The sequence below is a fragment of the Aythya marila genome (assembly GCF_965140915.1).
Source record: "Aythya marila genome assembly, chromosome: 5".
NCBI lineage: Eukaryota > Metazoa > Chordata > Aves > Anseriformes > Anatidae > Aythya > Aythya marila.
This window is the reverse complement of record NC_139046.1, coordinates 2,552,150-2,576,779: the sequence shown is the minus strand read 5'-3', so window position 1 is coordinate 2,576,779 and position 24,630 is coordinate 2,552,150. Positions and strand designations below refer to the sequence as shown.

At 41.2% G+C, this 24,630-nt stretch overlaps 1 protein-coding gene across 1 annotated transcript in view; it reads right to left on the bottom strand.

Moving 5' to 3' along the window:
• Positions 1–22,263, bottom strand: part of KLHDC1 (kelch domain containing 1) — a 28,338-nt gene extending 6,075 nt beyond the window's left edge. The window contains exons 1-9 of the mRNA XM_082760956.1: positions 22,062–22,263; positions 19,240–19,310; positions 16,608–16,725; positions 15,645–15,763; positions 14,200–14,278; positions 13,272–13,355; positions 11,333–11,416; positions 5,107–5,165; positions 748–860 (exon numbers count right to left, since the gene is read on the bottom strand). Of these exons, the coding sequence (XP_082617082.1) occupies positions 748–860; positions 5,107–5,165; positions 11,333–11,416; positions 13,272–13,355; positions 14,200–14,278; positions 15,645–15,763; positions 16,608–16,725; positions 19,240–19,310; positions 22,062–22,163 (829 nt within the window). The 5' untranslated portion in view covers positions 22,164–22,263. The remainder of the gene's footprint in view (positions 1–747; positions 861–5,106; positions 5,166–11,332; positions 11,417–13,271; positions 13,356–14,199; positions 14,279–15,644; positions 15,764–16,607; positions 16,726–19,239; positions 19,311–22,061) is intronic.
• Positions 22,264–24,630: the final 2,367 nt, after the last annotated feature.

Below are 24,630 nucleotides of genomic sequence, written 5' to 3'. Positions count from 1 at the left end.
ATTACCTTCTCTTTTTATTTATACAAAAGCTTTCTGTTCTAAGAGGACATTATATAAAGGTAACAAAAACATCAGACAATCTTTTCAACCTTTGCAATTTAAACTTAACCATTCAGTTACAAAAAGCTTGCTGCATTGAGATCTGGAATTTAAACACACAGACTTTTTTTTTTTTTTCTTTTTGGTATATTGAGAAAGGAGGTCGATGTCCCTTAGAAAGCAGGTCAATGTCCCTTTGAAAACTGTCCCCTCCCAATGGAATGCATCTGTGACACTCAAAGCTATTTTCATATTTTGTCATGAGAAGATTGCCTTTTCTAGAAAGGGAACACAGTGTAATAAGACCACCTTACTTCCCATCTAATATTTTGTGGACATGATTCATCCAAAAATGTACATTATGTCAACATTATTATTTGAATCTTCTAACTGTAATTCGTAGCAAGATCAAAATTTATCCTCTGCACATATCCGAATGTGAGAGACTCTTGCCTTGATCTTTAATCAAACTGTCCTTGATTTGAAAGGATGATTAGTTTGATCATTAAATGTTATCATCGTACTGCACAATGTGCTCCTACATTTCTTTAAAAGGTAAAATGGATCAAGAAATACTCAAGCGTCATGAAAATTCTGTAAAAAAAAAAATAGTCTACATGTAAACAGTTTTCAGAAAGACAACAAATACGCACAATATTAAGTTACTATCAAAGCATATAATAGAATCACAATTTTAAAGTTACTTACTTAAAGGAACATTATCAGAACTCAGTCCACCAAAAAGAAAGAGTCTGTCATCTCCTATCGGAGTCAATGTGTGCCATGATCGATCTTTTGGTTTCTCTCCACTGATATTAATTCTTGGTGAAAGAAATAAGCAAAAACAAAATTTCAAAGAATGATGAAAATGAACCTGCCAGAAAACGTAGTAGTTAATTTAGTTTGTCTTTGAACAAGCTTATTTTCCCAGTGGAAAAGCTGCATTCAAGCAATCTGAATTTACCCTCAAGGAGTGAGGCCATCCAAACCTTGAGAAAAATGTTAGTAAAAAGGGCAATACCTAAGCACAAAACAGAGGAGGGTTCACCATTCTTAAATTCTGGTCACATTACAAAAATTTAGTTCTTCCAGACTTTATCTGTGAATTTCATTTTAGTCACACAGTTCTGTATGCTGAAGATGGGAATCTGAACAATAGAGAACCTGGACATTAGGGGTGGATACAGGGTGGCCTGAATTCACACCATTTAGTTCAGGCACTTCAGTGTACAGCTGTCCCAGATGGATCCCAAGAGTTAGCAGAGAAAACTAAGGACCTCCAGAGGGCATCAGACCACGTAATATCTCGATCTAACCGAAGAGGCAACTTCTTTTGTAAAAGTACCTAAACTCAGACACACAGAATCTAGGCCAGCACACACTCGGTATGTCCTGATTTTGGAAAGATAAGGAAAAGAGCAGCTGTGAACACCAATCAGGTCTCTTGTGGGGTCAGACTCTTAGTCGGAGACTGTCCCTGAGTGGTGTAGAAAGGACTTTTCTGCAGTTCACACAGATTGTATCTCCAGATACTTTTTTTTTCCCCTGCTTTGCTGAAGAGGGGTTGATGTAACGTGTGCTCAATCTATAATGTGAACGTGGCAGAGAGACAGCAGAGACTGCAATCTGTGTCTCCTTTACAATCAATGAAGAAAAACAGGTCCTTGAAGAGCACAACTTGTGCTCTTGTGATTTCCTTGTGATTTTTTTTTCATCTGTCTACCTTAGCAGCAGTTACCTCACGCCCGAGAAGTGCCTATTTCTCTTAACTGAGCACAGAGGGAGCCTGGGGTGAATAATACAGGCAGCTGCAGCTGTTAGAGGAATTTCACTACTGGTGACTGTTAAGCAGTTCTCCATCTGGAAGCAGAGACTGAAGAATCACAGCTAATTAAACACTGATTGCAAAACTGTCCTACTAAATTTGGCGTGAAAGTTGGAGCCAAGTCGACAGTGTTTAAATGCCTGCTTTGCACAACTCTTGTATAAGAGACTTCTGAAATTGGCAAAAGAGGCAGACTGCCAAGATACAACACACTTTGATGTTTAGAAAAACATCTACCAGAAACTGATGGGTGAGAGCATTTGAATCTTTCACGCAATTGATACCACAAATGATCACAGTAACAGAAATACCATAATATTGAACGTTTCAGTTAACAGGCTGGTGGAGCTCAGGGGAGATGATGTAAATTCTGGGCGGTGGCAGAAATCTTCTCCTCCACCTCTACCTCACTTTGGCAGCCCATGGTTGGGGTATTCATCATCTGGGACCCTGTCCTTCTCCTCCCCTTCTAGCTACAGGAGATCGCTCACTGTGGGACGGCTCGTGCCTGAGACCCCTTCCCTACATAGCAGCAGTACATCAGCACTTAAAAAGGCGGAGGAAGGACAAAGCAATGTGCTGCCAACTTTCCCCAGCACCTGACTTGATGCCAGACAGCTAGCAAAGCAAAACAGACATGGGCTGTACCCTCCTGGGTGGGACTCAACACATTTCGCAGATGCTGCATTTGTGAAAGCACCTGGCAGCATGAACACTGGGTATATTTGGTTAAGATTTTGAAAATAGTAACAGGGAGGTTTGAGGACAAACCTGAGAGGTGACTGCAAGGTGGGCTCCTCTCCTCCAATTCTTTTGCAATGATAATTATCTCTAGGAGAGGTTTGGCCCCCAGCTTACAGCCTGCTTGCTGTGCTGGTTGGTAAATCGGTGAGTGAAAGCTGTATCTATGTAATGCAAGAGTATTTGGAAAGAAGCTTAACAGTTCATATATGGAGCTTGAAAAGACAATATTGCAGCCCCATGCTGGAAGGTATTCCTGGATTTATACGTTAATGTGATGCAATTCCTTGAGAAATCAACACAGAGATGAAGAAGAAAAAAACTTGATACGGCTGGTTGGGAAAACAGCCTGGTGAAATGGGTGTGTGATGGATCATTACAGCACACCAGTTAATGAAAAGCCAGGGGGCTTTAAATAAAATCATCAGTACATTTGGTATTTCTGTTTTTAGGAGAGGATATTCAACAAGTGAACTTGTTGTGCTGTGCAAACCAGCGCCTCCTTGCTGGGAAATCTGGACTTTACAACAGAATCTCAAACACTGGCAGCATTCAGAAAGCCAAACTTGTAAATCTATATAAAATGCTTGACCCTCATCTGGTGGTAATTCACACGGGCAGTCCAAAACAGCAGCTGCAGAATGGCTGAGGTAATTCTGTTATCAAGATCAAATACCTTGCAACTTGCCCAAGTTCTCATTAGTCATCACATCAGAGGAGCTTGAAGCTATAGCGTAAGAAAGGCAAAGGCTGTTGCAAGAAGCACCTACAGCAGAAAATATTCACACTAATAACAAAAAACTCTGGAGGAATTTCCCCACTTGTGCAATGCTGGGCTCTTAAGAGGCAGCTTTTAGCTGGAAATAGACTGTCTGATGAGAACTATTCAAATCCATTCCTGAAGCTCAGAGGATATGAAGTGATTTGGTTTATTTCAAGATCTTAATACCTAACTTCACTGGTCTCAGCCAGTATTTCTTTGCTATGGAAGTTTCATCCAAGCCAATCTACAAAGTAGAATTCTTAGGAAACAAAAAAATAATAATAATAAAAGGAGAGAAAAAAGTTCAGCCTGTTTATCTACACTGCCTTATTCTGCACTGTGTGGAATCGACAGACTTTTGGGACCCAGTTCTTTGTATTGGAGATGATCCCCACAAAAGCTCCATTTCTAACACAGCCACCACTATTGACTCTATGAAAGGAAGCACGTGGCCAGAATTCATTTCCCAAGCAATCTGTGCAAAGGCAGTCTATAAACTGGAGCAAAAACGTGAACAGATAGCAATATGACAGATACAAACTTTCACATGGCTGACTAGGACTTAGAACTTCAACACTGACACATCTCCTTCAAGGCCTGAAGTTCCTCTTGTTGACTTGTCACTCAGCTGTCATGGCTTTCCTTTTTTAAAGCAATATAAAGCAAGTCAAACAGCAACGGCTCGTGCAACAACCAAAAAAAAAAAAAGGAAGCAGTTGCATCCAGTAACTGGAATAATCAATCCACTCAGAGGCAAAGTCTGCAGTCTAAGTGGGACAGTGCTATCATGTAGGCAGCATGTTATTCATTTAAAAACAACCAGCAAAGAAAAAGGGAAATTCAACTGATTACTTAATCCTAAGTGCTTGTTAAAGAAACCTCCAAAGAGAAGTTTTTCTGAAGGGCCACTTGTGAGACTTCCTCGTCCTGCTGCCATGAGCAGTGGGAAGGAATAGGTGGAGGATTGCCTGCTCCCTCCTTCTGCATTTGGTTCAGAGGGTAGAGAAACTCGCTCAGCGCATGACTGATCAGCAAGTCACACGTGGGAAAGGCGCCCAACACAGGTGCACACAGCACATAAAGCTCTGGAGCAGGATCAGTATTCATGGAAGTTGTATTTCGGGGTCTTTTGTGAAATTACTACTAGGTTAACTTGAGGACAGGACCAGAACAGTGGTCATCACCAACTGGTTTCTGCTCGTCTTCTGCTTTGTCTGCCAGCAAACAATACAGCCACTGGCTATAAGTGTAGTGAGCACTACCACAAATGTATGCAAGCAAACCTGAACAAGAACACTAACACCTGATTTAGTTTAAAATTGAAATATTTCGGTGATTTGTTTTACCTAAATAAATAAAAGATGCTTGAGAGGAGAAAAAAAGATCTTTCCTCAATCTGGTCCACAGTGAGCAATATATGGATATAGTAAAAAAGAGTATTCAAGAAGACATCAAACCTAAAATTCCATATGGATGAATGTACCAGTCTTGGAAATGAGCATGTTAAATCACTACATGCTGTGCTTAAAATAGCATTAACAATGCTGTGGTGCAGAACAGAAAAAGCGTGGTAACCCCTATCAAATTAAATTCAGTCGAAATTACAGTGTAACAGCTGTTGAAGTCCCCAAACTCCCATTCTCCTCTTGGAAAAAAATACAGAATTAAAATTGGAACTATTTAACAGCATGTTTCAATCTGCTACATTCAATTTTAAGCATTAGAGAGGGCAACCTACCTTCCAGACCAAGTCCACGTGTCTAAATTCAGGCAGTGCAAATCGTTCATTCTCGTTTGCTACAAATAAAAAATAAAATCCCAGTTGTGTTATATTAAGCAAACAAAGAGCAAAGTATTTCAGTGAGGCCTTCATAGGACAGAGCATTTAAGTAAAAGTAATTTAAAGAAAACTGTACCCATATGCCTTAAAACAACTCTGTACTACGGAGCACATGAAAAAACATTTTTTCTTAAAAAAAGCGACAAAGAAAACAGGCAACTGAAAATAACCTGTCAAGAACATTTCTAGTAATGCAATGGCACTACGGGGCCAGTTTTACTCTTTAATAGTAGCTTAATAGTGAAGAACTGTGATACTCAGTTCCTGGAAACGCACTGAATCTCGATCCACAAAACCTGCAGTGGGTAATTGCAGAACTGCTCATCTCAATACTCTACCCGCAGTTTCTCTCATTATTTTTATTTGCATTCTGATCCTGACTCTGCATCCTCCTGGCTGCCTGCTCACTGGTTTCTTGGAATATGTTAATAAACAGCATACTCAGTACATGACAGGCCTCAAGCAGTTCATTACATCCATCTTTTCTGAATGGCAAGCCCTTTCAGCAAGTTAATACTAGCAACATTAAGGTTCCGTGACCCTTTAGCATTTGCCATAGAAATAATAAAACATATCAGTAAGAAGAATGGGAAATCGATACACTTGCATATGTGCCTGTGTTTTGAGGTGAAGAAAATAATTGCCTTGGAAACATGGCAGGGGGGAGAGAATATATGAAAATTTATTTGCTTTAGATGGTAGCAATACTTTCAGCGGCTTGCAATATGCTTGGCTGATAGCTGTGATTCCTCTAGGTACTACTAAACAGTATCTGAGAAGTAGGGAAATATAGCTTGCCTTACCTTACAATTTCTTTTCTCCTAGGGTAGTCCATAGATCTATTAGAATAAGCCTTTCTCCAGCTTGCAGATCCTCTGAGGCAGAAACTAGACTTGTCATTTAAGTCAGAATAGGAGTAGCTTTGTCCCTGAGAACTCAGCCAGTTAGTGAGTTTGAGAGACTTCCAAAACTGAGCTGTGGAAGGTCTCTCAGTGTATTTCAGGGAACCGCAAGGATTTCGGGATAGCTGTGGCCTCCTCTGATCACATAAGTGCTAGCCCGTTTCTGTCCTAGGGAAGATGCTGTTAACTGGCATTTTGAAAAATGCCTTCAGAGCCGGCAGCGGGCTAAAGGAAAGCAGAACGTGAGTGCTTTTGTGCATTGCCTGAGAAACTTTACTCCCGTAAGAGGGTGAATGTAACAATAAAATATGGTCCAACTGACAGCTAGCGGATTGATCTGCCTTCCATGACAAGTCTATCCAGTTTCCTGCTCCCTCAGGTTGCTTCGAAGGAAACGAGGAACAAATCATACATGCAGAAAGCAAAAGGCGGTTACTGAGTATCTTCTGCTGCACCTGTACACAGCCAGACACTTGGGGATAGGGTGGGAGAAAATAAACAGCATCCTGGCCCCCAGAACTGCAAACATTTCATCATCTCGGAGTCACACAGCTCAATACAGAGGACATTGATTAAAGACAGGGAGGAGAGCGAGTTGCTGTTACGCTGGAAATTAAGGTTTCGAGAAGATGCTGTTCAAGACCTCCTAGCTGACTTTCCTCTCTTTACAAAGCTAGGCATGAGGCGGAAGATGGAGTAGTTTTCAGTTCCTTGGTCCCTGGGAAATCAATGCGTTATCATCTTTACATGCTAATATTTCAACAGACTGACAGATGAGAAATGACACCCACCTCGTTTGGAATTCACAACTCGGCATCAGTCAGACATTTCTGCCTAAGATTCGGTCCTCTAACAAATAACAAATGGAAATGCCTTTCTCCCCAGCCCTTATTTGGGCAGCTGTAAGGCCCGGTCAGGCTATCATCACTTGCCACATGCACAATTTGCTCGCAGTTCCTCCTGTAGCCATAAACGCTACCTACTACATTCAATAATTTAGCTGATGATCCTAGATTGATTCTTAGCTGGCTTGAAAGCACTGAGCCTTGTAAGAGCGTTTGCATTTCCGTCTGAGCCACAAGGACTCCGAAGACATCTTTCTTATCTCTGGCACGTTCATTTATTTGCAGCCCAGTAAATATTAACCAGGATCTGCTTTGTCTCGGGACCAGCTTTCTGGCATGATGAAAGGCATTACGGGTGACATGTTTACAGATCACTGCTCTGTGCAGCTCTCCAGTCTCAGATTTACAATCAAACAGCTATTACAACGCAGATCTTTGTAGAAGGACTGCAGTTCAATCTATCTTCTTATCTTCAGTGACAGGAAGGATAAAAAGAAATATAAACATGCATACATTAAGGCATCGGATGCGTGAAGAGCTGCTGAAAAGACTGTGTGTTATTACTTCATTCTTTACATGAAAACTTTCCACTTAAACATGAGACTTGCATCAACTTTTGGACTAACTTTCCTTCCTTCCCACTTTCTCCCATTTCTGTTTGTCAGGGGCTTACCTGGAGGAACAGAGTCCACATAACACTTCTGAGCCTGTTTTCAAATGATTCCTGGTACAATTGATTTTGATCACCATCATCATCATCATCTTCTTTTACCAGCTCTAGCTCCAACTTTGGAAAAAGGTGCCCTTTCCTCCCAGAAAGATGAATAGGAGAAGCCTCATGACACTTCCTGGCCCTTTCTGGTTCCTTGTAGAGCCTTTTCCCTGGGAAGATTTGTATTATGGTGAACTAGAAGGAGAAGGAGGAGCAGAGCAACCCCGTATTTGCTCCTTAATTTGCGGAGAAAAGCAAGACTTCATCCTCTGGGGAGGAATTACTCTTGTTGTCAGGAAACGCAAGCCTTTTCTGATGTCTTTAGCTTTCCTTCCTGCTTCACGACTTACATTAACTCCTCAGGCCCCACTGAATGCTCCCTAACCTCTGTAACTTTCTGTCCTTTTTTTTTTTCCTAGGATAGAAAGTGAATCAATAACTGGGTATCACTAAGGTGAAAACTACACTTGCTGCTCTCCTACAAAGCTAAATACAGCTTTCCAAAATTTCACTCTTCTCTCACATTGTTCCCAAGTGGTTTCACTGAAATTTAGCAAGTGGTTATTAAGGAAGCAGATGCTACCCGAGGAAGAGAAAAACCTTTTCAGCTCAGAGCCTTCTTGTATTTCTGAACCCTGCTGTCAAATAGACATGGTTAACGAGAAGCCAGAGGGCACATCCTCTTAGGGCACATCAAACCATGCAACAGCACAGCAGAGGGATCACAGGTGAGCTCCAGTTTTACTAATAATTTCTCGTGCAGGTAGCAGAGGCTGCATGGGAATTGTGGCTTGGGTTATAAAGCAGTTCAATTGCAACAGGCACAGTGCAGCAACCCTGGCCGGCTGGGCACAACGTGCAGTGCTGTTCTGTTGTGGTGTGAAGACGTCTGCACCACACAGACAGCCCTCGCTCACAGCAAGCCAGCGGGAGCGAGGCTTTGAAGGCTGAGGAAGCGTTCAGAAATAAATGGTAGGCCAGGAGGTCCTGAGCTGCACATTTAGTTCTTCACGTTTGCTTTCTCTCCCTCTCACATCTGTGGGCTTGCTAAATGAGAGGCAGGATTCGGGTCAGCTGTGGTTAGCAAGAGTTCATTCACACAGCAGACATCAAACTGCACGTCTATAGCAGGAGCACGGAGCTCACTTAGCCCAGCATGGCTCACCCTGACACACAGGGTTTGATCAAAACCAGATACTTTGTCAGTCTTTTCCACTATCCATTTATTTCCTTGGTTGTTTGCAAATATGTTTGACCAAACCTACAGCTCTGGAAGCTACCGTGTGCAATTGTCACAGCCCGAAGTGGGGCTTTAGCAACAATCCTGAGGTTGTGAGCCTGTACCAAGGGCAACATGACCAGTTAGGATAAACAGGAGCAAATTCGGTGGCTTTCTTCTCTGAACGCTCTGAAAAGGTAAAACTTTACTTAGGTAAAAACTTTTCCTGCAGCTGTGGGAGGCAATTCAAACTGAGTAACTGGCTGGGTATTTGCTGGCGCGCGCATTCTCAACCTGCCTCGGTCTGGATCTGGTTTCTGTCTGAGCAAGCAGGAGTAAGCCGTTTTGTAACAGAACTGTAGACTTTCCCTGAGAAGAAGGTTGCACCACTGTAGAGCTTTTGTAATAGAGCTTAAAAAAACGGGGAACTTGGCTTCAGAAAAAAGGTTCATACCTTAAGAATACAAGGTTTAGGTTATGGCAGATTCTAAGAGGAAGTTGGTGTATGTTTGTTGTAGGACATTTCCAACCAACAGTTAACTCCTTTTTCATATAGGAAAACTACAGAAATAGAGCACTGAGTGCTTTCAAAAGCACCTTCGCTGTTACTTTCATGGCAGTAGAAATCAAAGTCTCATCGGCTAGCTGAATATGATTAAAGGCTACAAATCAGTTGTAGGTAAAAAAAAAAAAAAAAAAAAAAAAAAAAAAAAAAAAAGGCTAAAACCATAACAATTTTTAAAACTATGGTTGAGTACACAGTAACTTACATTAGATTATTTTTTTACTTGCCTTACAAACTCTGCTTCTCGCATTCCTCATAAATTCCAGCTCATACGAAGTCATACAAGAATATTATCTTACCTATGCTTTTGCAACAGTTCTAAAAAGAGTTAGTAAGTTTTCCACTCCATAACAAAACTACACTGGCAAAAAAAAATTACAGCTCATGGGTGGAGCCTGCTCTAGTTAAGATTACCTACTTTACCTACTATCTACCAGTCTTATTTTAAGACACAAGTAGGTACTTTTTTTTTTTTAATTTTATATTGAATTGCTGCCTCAGGTTTAAATTCTCACATTTATTTAATGCTTTAGCACAGAACAAAGAAAACTTCCCCTAATCAATGCTACAAAAATTGAATGTTGAGGTTTTGGTATCTCCCAAGTTTCCAGTGATGACTTCAGGTTTGTTAGGTACAGACAACCATAGGATGATACCTATGATTTTTTTCCTTTTTAAGTTAAAAAAAGCTAGTAAAAATAAAGAGTTAAGATTACGTAGCAAGAATCTATTCTTGCTTTATATATGCACTGATTATATATGATGCAGATCTTATGCCTTCAATTACCTACAGGGCAACAGATTTAAGATCCTCCAATAATGTACTAAAGGGTACAGCTTCGGATCAGTTATCAAGGAAGTACACACAAGCCTTACTCTTGTGGTCAAGAGCCTTATGGGATGCACAGAAAAGAGCTGCCAACAGCAATCTCTACATTTCCTTTATCAAGGTCACGGAACATGCTGAAGGTAAAGACTGAGACTGCAGAACTGGCATTCAGAGAGCAGCGGAGAGGCTTAAGTGACGGGTGGCTGCAGCACCCTGTGCTATCAGGTAACGTGCTGCAGCTCCCTGTGCCAGCCTCAACGTACAGAGACGCTGGCTTTGCATACAAACATTATAATCACACGCTGCTTGTCCACATGAGTGTATTTCAAATACTTCTATGCAAAAAAAAAAAAAAAAAAAAAAAAAAAGGTTTAAATTATAAAGCCAACTGAAATCTGCTGTTTTCTACCTTTTGGGACCACACGTTGCAATTATAAATCTAAAATACCATATCAAACCTGCTATTCTAAACTTTACTTTCCCAGAAGGTAAAAATCAGGAGGTGAGAGGCGTGTATGTGAGAAATGACTGTTCTTACACATTTCCCCTTTCTTTAAGAAAAAAAAAAATCACAAGCTAAAATCCTATTTGTATTTATTTCTTGCTACCATTTCATTAAGGGATCTATAAACCTGCAGAGCTGTACTAAGCACAGGATGCTAGCATCTCACCATTTACAAAAACCTGATCTATCATCGGGCTTGCTTTTCCCCCACTCTGAAAGAAGCATCTCCTACAGATCTTACACAGAGGCCAACCATTTTTGTTGATTTATAAACACGTAAATTTACTCCTTGTCTGTTTTCTCCTTTTGGGGACAAAGTATGCTTCATCGTAAATACTAGAGACAGAAAGACTTCTTTTTCTAAGGTACAGAGGAATGAAAGAAAGTATCCTGAATTCACCACCACTAAACATACCAGTTAGGCCAAAAACACTTGGGATTTTCTTCTACTGCAACAATAATTTGCTATTAGAAAAGCGAAACAAAACCAAACAAAAATAACTCCTACTAAACTACTACCTATAAAATGTTTTAATTAAACACTAACCAGCACTCGTCCTCCGAAGATGTAACCTTTATTTCCCAGCACTGCACACGTATGAGCTGCTCGAGGCTGAGGCGGATCTCCACCCTGAAAGAACCAATAAATGACATTTATATTTTTCATATTTCAAATTAAATAATTTATAGTCACGTCCAAAATTCCACAGACATTAGAAGATGCACATAATTGCTAAGCAATCTTTAATTGAGTTTCCTCAGTTGCTAACGTGTAATGTATTCCCTCTTGGTCTAAGACATTGAGGCTTCTTTCAAGTGAAATTCAATTAATTTATCTTTAATTCCTAAGCATAAAATTAAAATAACACATCAGTTATTGTTGGCGTGTCCTGTGCCGCTTTATTTTTCCAAAGCACAAACTGTCAGGAGCTGGTACTAAAAATCTCTAGAAATCAGATCTTAAGTTGTGATGCAACATGCAACAGCCACAGGCTAAAAAGTCTTCCCTGGGTAAATCAGAAATAAAGCTAGCAAAACTGCCTTTTACTTTTCAATGGTAATTTCTTTTTTTGCATTTAATTTTGGAGGAGTTTTAGTACAGCCTATAAACAGCATAAAACAGTGTCAGACCTCACTGCAATACAGCTCGACTGAGTTGTAAGCTCCCCAGGATTTTATGAAGCTCTCCACTACACTATCACGTTTAATGTCAGTACATAAAGACGTGTGCACTGCTATTTCACTGGGAAACTGAGTACACATGCTCCTTTGGAAGACTATTAAAGTAATGTATTGCTGAATAATATCTGGTCTGTTTATTCTAACAAGATCGCATGACTACTAGATACTTGTTTAAAAGATTTTTCAACATTAGCCCTTGAAGGGAAAACAGCAACTGCATGTACACAACAAACAAATAATGAGCGTATTAAACATACATCATACCAAACACACATCTTTACTTCACAAATAAAGACTGAAGGCCTAAACTAACGATACAGAAAGTTTTTTTTCTCTTTGCTTTTTTTTTTTCTCTAATTCCATGAGAGCTGAATGGTGAACCAAGAGAGACTAGGGTTCAAGACCACTGTTGCTCTTTCAGCTATCATTCACACTGACCTATCAGCTTTCTGAAGGAGAGGTGGGAAGGGAGGAAGAAATCCACATGTATATGGTCAACTCCCAGTTACCTGTGATAGCTTATCAGTGTTAGAGGTTCACATACACAGCTGCAGTCGACCAAATAGCTATGTATCAAAATAGGTGGAGGACACTGGTTAAATTCAGCTTGGCATGATTAAAACCACACATATGTTTGCGCTGCACACTGCCCACAGACCTTCGCTTTGCTCCAGGAAGCCTTTGCTTGGTGAGATGCGCCGTGGGTCAACAGCTTTGCTCCAGCCAAGAAACTCTTCCCAACCCAAGACACTGGCAAACCCCACAGGGATTCCCAACCAGCCTCCAGAATGCGTTTGGCAGGGCCCACGGGGGCTTTGTGAGGAGCTGCTGAAACACCTCGGGCTCCTCAGCACCACTCTGGGAGTCACGCTGAATGGTTTCATGGAGCATGCCAGTGCCGTGGCTTCCCAGCAACAGAGAGAGCTGACGGGAATTTCATATTCCCAACATGTACTTTAAAACCTAAATACAAAGCCTGACCTCCTAGGTACAGGATACCGCATCACCTCCTAATCTATCCAGATGTCAAATACCTCTCTGAAGCTTACTTTATGTTTTGGCTCAGAACCACATTATAGAACAAACACCAGTCTACATCCTGCAGAGAAAAAAAGTCATGACATCAATCTTGAATTCTCCACTTTTCTGATTCATTGAGTGTCCTCCTGTGCTATGTTAGAAGACAATGAAAATGAAGCATATTCAAATTACTTGTCCCAACATGAATTTCGAGAGCTCAGTAACTATTCAAAATGCAGGAAGGTCACAATTGTCTCCAAAGATAAGACTTAAAGAACACTCACTCGAATTGCTGGTTGAGACCAAGTTTGTGTGTTTGTATCAAAAACATGAACATCATTGTGCCATCCCCAGAATATCTGTCCTTCCTGAAAGAGAAGTTAAAAAATTAAAAGCATTATTTTAAAATCTTTGTGCTTGTTAAAGGGTACAAACCTACAAGTGATCTATCAAAACAGAAAATAAACTAAAATACAGAACTTTATTTAAAGAAATACACTAACATTTTCAAAGTGATAGAGCAACTCAGGTCTAGTTGGAGGTAGGATGAGGGATAATGACACTCGAAAATGGGCTTTGGGCTCCAAAATAAGTCACTGTGGTAGGCAAAGCCTACATCATGCCACAACATACTAAGAATTAAACACTTAGATTGTACAAGGTAATCCATTTCTTGTAAGTCAATATTTAACATTCGATGTTAAGGGTCAGGACTCCGTGAATACATATCTATTAATTCGTGTGAAAAGACTCTAATCAGCCTCCTTCTTTCTAGTAAGAATTCATTATAGGAAACTAGCTAATCCAGGCATCTTAAAACATATGGCATTTACTTTGGTTAACAAATTAAGGAAATTAACTGAGAGTGCTTGTCCGTTGGAGTTGTGAAACTATAAATTCTCTTCTGTTACTTCAAGAAAAGCAATTCTAAAATCTTCTGGGAGCTCCATGTTTAAAAAAGGGTCTTCAGATTTAAAATACTGCCTTTGTTTTCTCTCTGACAGCATTTTGTTTCATTGCATTCAAAGTCTAGCACTTCGAATACACTGAACACCCAACACCTCCCAGCAACAGGCAACACCTGAAATTCCAAATCAAAGCAGAATAGTCAAGTTTACAGCTCTCATGATTCTTCGTACCTACTGAGCATAGTACAAGAGATCATGCTTTGACAAGAAAGGACAAAACACTGAATTGTAGCAAATCTCTTACCCAAAACGCATCGTGGACATCAAAACAATCACTCAGCTCATTATGCTTCCTACAGCCATAGCCACCAAAATATATTAGCCTAAAACACCAAGAAAAAAAAAGTTGTTAGCTGTTTTTAGAATAGAATTCAAATTAATAAACTGTAATAATTAGCCTCAAATATTGCTTTACCTACTGTACTATAATACAAACAGATTAAAATATTTCATACTGCATCTAATCATACAGAAAACCTTACCAACATGAAGGTGGTATTGTTACACTCCTCAATGTGCCTGACAGAAATCCTTTTAAGTAAGGAGGAAGCTTCAAGGTACCTCAAAGCCCTTGTTCTGCATTCCTCCATCCCCAAGCTCATCACAGTCATTTTCAGACATGAGTCAAAATGATGCACTACACACAACAGTAACATCCCTATGCTTCTACAATATTTGTTAGCCTTCTGTATTAAGCTTTTTTCAACAAATGTTCCCAAAGGTCAGCTCACTGGCTATGACTCACAACATCTTCCTCTTGCTTTCTGTAAGCTTATGAAGAGATTCTTTCAGCTAAGTGCTACCGAACATATTGCATTGCAAGTAGCGTTACACACCTCCCAGCCTAATATTCCACCCATGAAATGGCCATCCACAAGTAATGGTTCCTAAAGTTTTGTTTAACTTCAACATTTGAGGATATCTGATATAGCTGTTAGTGATCTCGGGAGAAGGCAATTTAGGAACTGATGGCATGGTGCAGGTCATTCCAGACACATTCCTGGGGAAACAGAGTTACTGAAAGCATCGTGCAACACACCAAGACATCCTGATCTGCAAATTCACACCTTGTGAATTTTTAAGGTATACTTCTACAAAGGTGCATAGCTTGTCTCCAAATACCTTTGTTAAATGAAAAGGTTATGCTTTTCCTCTGCCACCTAAAATAGGTTTGATTAAGCTTTTTTTCTAAATATGTTGACTAACTTTTACAACACGTATCTAGCCTGACGTGGTTCTTATAATGTAAAAATACTCACTGAAATGTTCTTGTAATTGTTAGTGTATTTTTCAAGGCATACAAATGCTAAAATATATTTTATTGCATGAAATAATTAATGGGTCCATAACACAACAGAAATTCAATGTCATTTCTATACTGATTTTTTTTGTTGTGCGTTAAAATTAAAAACATAGGTAATATGTGCATAACAAGTTTCACCTCAAGTCTCAAAGCATTCCAGAAACTTCCACTGAATTTCCTAACTTTCTCCCAAAGCCGCCTTATATTTACTATTAATTCAGCTTACATGTGAAAAAACTCTGGTACAAAGTTAAGAAAGTTGCACAGAATCCCATAGGAAGTCAAGCTAAGAATTAAAGTTTTGTGAATCACAAACCTGTGTTCTCCTCACTTGATATAATGGCCTCTCTGCAATCAACACATATTAAATATTCTTAATGTGTTACCTGTCCTTATACACCCAGCAGGAAAGCTTGTCACGTGGTGTAGGAGGTTGGCCTTTAAAATTTGTGATTTTTTTCCACCTATAGGTTCCATTTTTTGTTCGCAAATTAACATAATACAGCTGAAAAGAAAAAATACAACATTCTCAGTATAAATGGTATTGAAGAATCTGGCACAATTGAGCAGCAAAGAGAACAACCCACCTCCCCCAGAATATGCTACTTACTTCCTTTAAAAAAAAGGAACTGTCAGTGAAATTTACGATACATAGCAGCATATGGGAAGAGTCCGATTCACCATGAGAACAGTTAAAACGTGAGAATTAGCAGTTTCCTTGCTTTCCCTCTGTCAGACCTGTATAATACTACCCTGCTCCTTCAATTCTCCAACCAGCAGTAGCTCTGTCTAACCTGAAGAGAACGCCCACGCAGAAATCAGCAGTGTTTGTGAATGGAGTGCTGAACAGATGTGACTGCAAGCTCCAGCTCAGTTATTTTCTAGTCTGAAGCCTGACATCGCTGACACTAGATGATAGCGTACTTGTGACTTTGCTACTTCAGTCTTTGGTTACTACGAAATCCTGTAGCTATATTTTAACTTTAATTACTGCTTGGCCATATAAGAAAGGTAATCACCAAAGGGATATAGGAGATCAATTTCAATTAAGGCTGACAATACATTTTTTTTTTTTTAATTAATTAGGAAAACGCTGGCAATTCTTAGAAATAAAAAGTTTCACATTCTGTGCCTGGTTCTGAAGCTATGATTCAACAAAAATTCCCAGAAAAATAAATGGAGTTGAACATTAAAACAGAAATTAAACTTTTTATTTTGTCAGTTTAAAGTATGTTTTGTCTACAAAACTAAAAGATTTTCCTTAAATTTCTCTATTTCAGAAAATAGGGCCAGCATTACTATTCATTCAAATACAATCCTTTGTGAAAGAAAACAAAAGAACACAATACCCGATTACTGTATCCTTTATCATCAAATCCACCAAAAATGTACAGCTTCCCATTAATGCTTGCTCCACAGCTTCCTGACATGGAGGTAGGGAGCTCTCCTTCCATTAGGTGCATTGTCCTGCAATTTAGCACATACGTTAGGTGTTATAATGCTGTTTCCAAGCACAGTATAGAGGTATAAATAGAGGTATAAATAATTTTTGCACTTAAAGCTAAAAATACACTTGCAATATTTTGGCCATAACTAGGAGGAGAAACTATAGCTGATTTATTAAGTTGGGCTCCTGTGGTAGAAGAGTATTTTCGCTTGAACACTGCGTATACATTTATGAAGTATCTCATAGTAAAAGAGCTTTATTAGGGCTAAAAGTGTAGTTACTCAAAAACTGGACGTGTTATTAGCAATAACTCCAAAAACTCCTGAAATGAGAATACAGCAATGCTGTTACGTTAGAAATAACTGAAGTAGAAATAAAGGTCACAAGTACTCACTGGTTTTGGTACTATGTCACACGTCACTTCTAAAACTGCCTTTTGCACTGCATTTAGCACCATAAAAAAGCTCCAACAATGCCAGTTACAGCAGTGAGCGCTCTGTTCTTCAGCCACCATCAGCAGTCCCAACCTTCTTGCTCGCTGCACGTACAAGGCCGTGATTTCCATGGTGCAAATCCTAATGCCACGCGGTCGGAAGCGCCATGCAACTGGCTGACCAAAGTCACTTTCTGCCAAACTCCCAAGGCTGAGCACCAGGCCAAGCCTGTGCTTAGCATCGTTACTCCACTTTGAAAGCAGCTTTGCTAGAAGCTCAAATTTCTGCAGAAGACGGGGACCTACCCCTCCCTCTCTCACACGTACACAGCCAGAGGACATGGGATTTTCTTAGCATTTACACCTTGTCTCCACACCTTTATTTTCTGGAGATACACCAGCCAGATCCCAGCCTCCCAGTGCTGACACTCCAACTCTGTTCTCCAGATTTGCTGCCGAAGTCTCAACTGCTTTCACCCCACAGTTTCTGATCAAAGTTCCCCTCCCTTGTCATTCCCGTTACTTCTCAGCTCTCCACCTGGGTCTCTAGCCCAGTCTCCCACCTTCAAAGCCTAGCTCCAGATTTTCTTCTCTCTGCTAGGTGTAACGTCACCAGATTTCTGAAGCAGTCACTTCCATTCACTCCCTTCATTGATGCACCTGCACTTAGACCCGATGCCTTCAGCTTCTGGCACTGGTGACCATGTAGAAGGATTGTTACAGCGTTCAGTTCTGACTCTTGACCTTATCCCAACCTAAAAGAACTGGAAGCAGCCTTTAAAAGGAAAAGCTGTTTATGTCCTTAATCACCAGATGCGAATGATGCATGTGTAACCTGTCCTTACTGAAAGCTGTGCTAACAAACAGCAGGTCATGGCTCTGCTTCCAAATACCTTTGTTCTGGCATCAGCACTGCCACAGGCAAAACCACCTTCCCCTTCTCTGCTCCTGCTCATTCCTGTGTCAGGCTGTGTGTTCTGCTGTATGCTTACAACTTTTGTGCTGTAAGTGAATGAGTTCAAGAACTGATCCATGTTAAAAATAGCTCTGAAAAAAGAAAGGTTATATTTAACTCAGATCACTTTCCCGATCCAATTTCCTACGTGACCATATAAAGAGCTGTACCAGGACAACTGATACAGGGACATCAGGGGGTTAAGAACACGAAAGGCTATGAGGTTGCTTTAGCCAACCATTTCACCAGAAGAAACAGACATCAAAAGACAGTGAGGTTACACTCTTAAAAACCCAAACCACCAAAAATAACAACAAAACACTAATGAAGTCTTGCTAGAACCGCACAGCTAGCTGTAGGCAAAATGTTGTTTTCAAAGTCGGTGACTTGACTGAACAGATTAGGAATTTCATACGTAAGACACCTTCCTGATCTAGTCCTCCTCCCCTTTTTCCTCAATTTCAAAATGTTGCTTTTAATATGGGTTCAAAAGAAATCTCTTGACTATGGATATGCAAAGAACACATAAACAGTTGGGAGATTAGACAGCTGGCAGAAAGCACATATGAACCTAAATGAATACTGCTCTACTAGGCTGAAGACAATTAGTGTAATAAAAACCATTGGAAAACTTAAAACAGAAGCATTGTTAATCTCTCCCCCCATACAATGGTAAACACAATAAATATAAACAAAGATTAAATTGCTAGCGATGTGCAGGATTTGTATAGCTATCAATTACTTGTAGAAATACACAATTAAATAATAGCACAAATATATATAATTGTAAATAGATCAACAATACAACTACCTGATGTTTAATGTTAAAAGGAGTATTTGATATATGGAGAATTAAGCACAAGTAAAATGCACTTATTCTAACAAGAGAGCCCTGAGATGGCCATTTCAAACATCTGGCAGGAAAAAAAAAACACACAATTATACTTACGAAATTAACGTTTCCTAGAGTAATTTCCAAGTACGTATGCTTCTCTTTCAGTCTTCATATTAAATATTTGCTACATAAATGCCAAGGAACATGACCAATAGCTCATGTAACTGAAGGAAACCTTTACACAGCAGCTAATTGTAACCTCTGCAAATATCAATTTTGTTTATCAATCAAATATAAATAATTTAACTTACCATAACCCACTATCCATTTCATAGATCCAGAGCTCATCATTAGGCAAATACACTTCATTTTCTTCAATCGACTAAAATGGAAAAAAAAAATCACAAATGTTAAATCAATTATGCATTATACACCATACATTTTTAAATGAATACCAAATCATGTTACTTAGCAACTCCGAATACTCTTAAGGAGATAATCTTACCAGAGCATAAGTCATACTCCAGCACTCTTGCTCTGATCATTACCTTTATGAGCAGGCAGCTCAATAATTTAAATATATTACAATTTATACTGGAAGTTCAAAATAGATGTTTCTACTTTTCGAAGCTATTAAAAATGCTGTGCTAGGTGTGTCCTCGTGTCATTGAGTTTTGCTGATTGTGAATAGTAGATTTAATCACTACTTTTTATAATCACAGTGCCCTAAAAGGAAATTAAATTTGGTCTATTAGTAAATTAGAGGTAGGGAGATAAGCATTTCGATATTCAGAAAGCATTATCTTTTGTTTTGGGAGATACTTTAAATTAGGAGGGGTCTCTGGGCCTGGCTCTGTCCTCTCGGCACCCTCCTGCAGGTGGTTAGGGACATCAGGAGGAGCCTAATTCCTGTGTGAAAAACAGAGCTATGAAAGAGGCTATATAAAAATAATCTGGGAAATAATGTTGAGGAAGAATAACAAAAAGGAAAAGGAAGTCTGAAGGAATGCAACTGCAGAACTCCAGCTGGGTGACAATTATGTTGTTATTCTCTTAGCCTTAGGAAGAAATTAAACACTTTAAGGGAATAAGCAGCCAGAGACGGTAACCAAATAAAGAAAAGAAAAGCAGAGATAAAAGCGAAATCAATGTGAGGAAAAGAAGTTATAAACAAAACTGAAGCTTAATTATTTATTACTGATATTGATTACTTGCCTTTATTATTACCTTCTCAATTTGAGAGGTGCCAATTAGGCAAGCAAGGAATTCATTTGCTCTAGTTTATCTTGCCAGGCACCTTTCCTAAGGAAGGCTATGCCACTACACGCAGCTTGCACACTTCAGAAAGTGCAAAAGTCCACTACATTTAATTTAAACCCAACAGTGGTAAGAGGCCAAGTAGTTGCTAGAGAACCAGCCTGGAGTAAAAACACTGATACCAAGAGTAAGTTAGCTGGGTGGCAGTCTACCATTCAGCATACAACACGTAAAAACGTAAAGTGATTTGGCTTTGTAAAGCGCTGCTTAAACATTAATTTACTGATTTTCACAGTACACAGGTAAATACACTTTGTGTATGCATTTAGTAGTTTTATCTGCAAAACTCAACACACATGGTATTTTGTCTGTGCCAAGAACCTATAATCTTTCATCAGAAAGCCTTTGGAAATACTGCAGTAGTCAACCCAATCTTTAAGGCTACAGCACAGAGAAGTACTGAATATTTCCAGTGGTTTAGGCGTTGCATAGCTATAGACTATTATTGAATTTAGGGCCAGAGAACAACTTTAGAACTTCCTGTACATTACAGATCATTCACATTTATTTATATATGCTTATTCTGGAGGTGGTTAACTTCCTGACACCGTAAGGTATTCAGGAAACACCCCCTAGCAAAGTCCCCAAGTGAAGGAAAGCTGTAGAAATAGCTTACAGGATACTTTACAGGTTCCTCAATTTCAGTTTTGGTATTGGGCAAGAAGGGCTGTGCCAGGGTAAGTTAACATCCCAGCCAGACCTTGTAATACCTAGCAGTCAAAGCTGCTGCCTGGCTTCCCAGCACAGCTCAGGGCTCTTATTTCAGTACACGGGGGCTGTATTTTCAGCCTCGCAGCAGCCACCAGCAGCACAGCTCCTTTCAGGTCAAATGAATCCAGCTCAGGAGCAGAAAAACTCTTCGAATTGCACACGCTGCTCAGCTCTTACCTATCTTTTAAGCCCAACATTTTAGTTCCAAGAAAAGGACATTCTGATTTCCAGAAACCAAACCCTAATGCACTTCAGGAAGAGACCAGAGACTATTGGGCAGTGGTACCTGAGGACCCTAAGAGCGTCCTTCCCCTGCTATTGCCTACATTCAGCACCTGCCATGTTTTAAAGTTTAAACCCAGGATGCTCCAACTGGAACTCTGCTTGAGCACAGGAGAGGTTTTTCACATTTAAAAGCTTACTTTAACCCAAAAAAAAAAAAAAAAAAAAAAAAAAAAGAGAGATAAAAACTGAAAATGTAACAGAAACATGATTTAAACTGGAGTAAGACTAAGCACAGTGACTTTCACATTTTATGCCCAGTGCGCAGACACTGTAGATTAAATGAACTGGTTGTACATAGTGTAGCATCATTTGTAGTTTAAGACTGAAATAATTGAGAACTAGGAGTCAGAAGCATTTAGCGGCGGCGATCCTTTGATGACAGGCAGCAGACACCTTTCCGTCAGACAACTACTAACGCCCCAAAAACGCCGGGATTACGTAAGGGTGAGGCACAGCCGCCAATTACAGCTGTCACCCTTAAAAAAAATAAATAAAAAAAAACATTCAGCCCAGACCATTGCCCGAGCCCCACGACCGCGGGAGGGGGGTCCGTGAGGGGACCCCCAGCCATCCCCTCAGCGCGGCCGTTGGGGGCCATTTGAAACGCCCGCCCCCGCGGCGCGCGCGCCACGCCGCCGGCCAATCAGCGGCCGCGCTGAGGTAAACAGCGCTGCATGGGGGGGGGGGGAACAGGCATGGCGGGGGGGGGGCGGCTCGGCGCCCCCTCAGCCCCTGTGTGGGGGCTCGCCGCCGGCTGCACCCCGCTTCTCGCGTCCCCTCCTGCCGCTTCCCTCCGCCCTGCCCCGCTCGCCCTCCTTACCACGTATCCCCCCCAGACGTAGAGAAAGTTGCCGTCCACCACGGCGCAGTGGCCGCTCCGCTCCTCGGCCACGCAGAAGCGCTCCGCGGGGTCTGCCGCCATCTTAGGGGGAGGACGGGGAGGAGGAGGATGAAGGAGGAGGAGGGAGCCGCCTGCCTGCCTCGCTGCCTCACCGCCTCCTCCGGGAGAGGCTGCGGCTCGCCGCCGCCGCTCGCTGCCCGCAGGCGGACGGGAAGCGAGGAGGGTCCAAAATGTGGGGCGGCACCGGGCTGCCCGCGCCGCCGCCCCCTGCCCCGGGGTGGGGTGGGCGCCTCAGGGTGCCCTGAGGGGTTGGTCGGTGCTGGGAGGGGTCCCGGGGGGGGGAACGAGGCTCTGAGGAGGCTGCTGGGGGGCACAGGGCTCCGTGCTTGTCCGCTGAGGCACGGGGGAAACAAAGCGGGAGGTTGGGGGCTTGATAAAGCGTGTAGGAGCCTATCGAGAAGGGCTAGGAGAGAAGGGGGAAAGCGCTGGAAATAGGGCACCTGAACACAGATCCAGGGCAAGAGGGGAAGGCAGAGGGGGGTCTGCAAACACAACTCCACACGGCAGGTGGGTTAGGACAGCCACGCCACTGCCTGCTGGTTAGATGTGATGTGTCCCTTCCAGAAACGGCACCTGCGAAACAGCGGCTGATATTAATTAAAACAACTGTGTAGGAGTTCAAACTCTTGACCTCAGGAAGAATTTATCCTGTGAATGCCATCTGACCTGGAGCAGATGAAGCGAGACTACAAACCGGTGTGGCGGATCCCAGAGCTGCCACTCAGGGCCTGTGTTTTGGGGCTGGTGCTGAGCTACAGGTAACTGACAGAATAAAGGTGATGTTGGGATCCCAGCAGCGCATCTATCATGTCAAACCACACATTTGTCTCTATTTAAGAGCTCTTCATTCCCTGCTGTCCCCAACTATATAATTTTTTTCCTAAATATTTGCCTAGCATTATGCAGCAGACTGGGAAAGGCAATAGCCTCTTACACTCCTATTCTAGCTCTTATGCTGTTAGACTGACAACCCCATGAGTTCCAGCTGAAGTATGGATCAATTTGGAATGAGTGGAATTCAAAATAAAGCAGGTACAGCTCTTCAGGAAGAATAGAGCTTCTGAGAACTGAGCACTTCTAACATCTGTAAAAGGATGTGAAAGTGAGACACGCTTCCTCTGATCTAGAAGGGAAGACGTTAACTATTCCTGTCAGTGACTGCTAATATCAAAATGAAATGTAATGATGACACGTTGGGATGATGTATAAAACATAGGAATAAACATTTGAAAGAGTTAAGATTTATTTTTTTTCCAAGTTGTATCTATAATCTATAGGTCAAGTAGAGCTGCAACGTGATCTCTCAGAAACTCAGGAGCAGTGCAAAGTCAGCAGCCCGTGGCTTTTGCCAGCAGAGCAGTGACAGACATGAACGATGAGCTATCTACCGTGCTTGGTGTAACAAAACAATTCCATCAATTCACCTTTGGCACGAGGGGGATGTGCTGTCTGATCTTAAACCATTACCCTGTCTCAGCCAGCTCTCTGCTCTCAAGCCACGTGTGCTGACATCGTAGTGCTGATGTCCAAGAAAGTCATTGCAGATAAAGGACATGAAAAGCAGCGGGGATGAAGAGCTGGGCATGGCTTCCAGAGCACAGGACAGATGGCTCAGTGGAACAGAAGTCTACAGCTCATGCTGGAATACTTTTATATCTCTGGTGGGAGGCTCCAGGCAACCTAGCAGAACCCCAAGTACCGCACGGTGCCACAGGAGTATGCTTTATATTCTTGTTTTTGGTCATGTATCTTAAAAGAATTGCTTTTGTTAGAAGAGGGCTACCCTCCTTCTCTAGGTGAGACATGAGCGGATTGACAAATTTTATTTTTTTAAAGGAGAAAAAGCAGTAATCTTAGCAAATAGAAGAACTTACATAAGGGTTCATAATTCACACCTAACTGCATGCCTAGAATGAAAAAATGAATCGTATTTCCTGCCAAAATAGCTGAAACCTGTCAGATGGTAGTTTTATGTCTAAAGGGAGTAGATAGATTCAGCTTCACCCATGAGCTTCCTCCAGATGAGGACTGGTTATAAATGACGCAGTCAAGAATGGACTATATAAAATAGGCTGATATTTTTTATCTGGTTTTATATCCCTACAGTCTTCCGATCAAGGAACTTTCAGTTACTTTTTGAGCATTCTGTGGAACAAAGCTGTACTTTGACGGATGGGGCTGAGAATATTTCAATTTCAATATTTCAATTTCCAATATTCCAACCATTTTTTTGGCTGGAGAGAAGGCAGCTGCCCCACGAGACTGGAACTGTAAGAGGTGCGGCGCATTTATTGTGCTCTGTACCAGGATTTGGTATGCTGCAACAGACTTCAACTGCTTTTCCCAAAGGAAAAATTGCGTGTAGGGCTAATTCCCTGGTTAAATGTAAAGTTAGATGTGTAAAATGTAAAGTTAGCCGTGGGGACAGCCGTATGCTTGTTGCCCACGATGGAGCCAGCTGGAGGGGATCTCCGTCTAACCGTGCTGG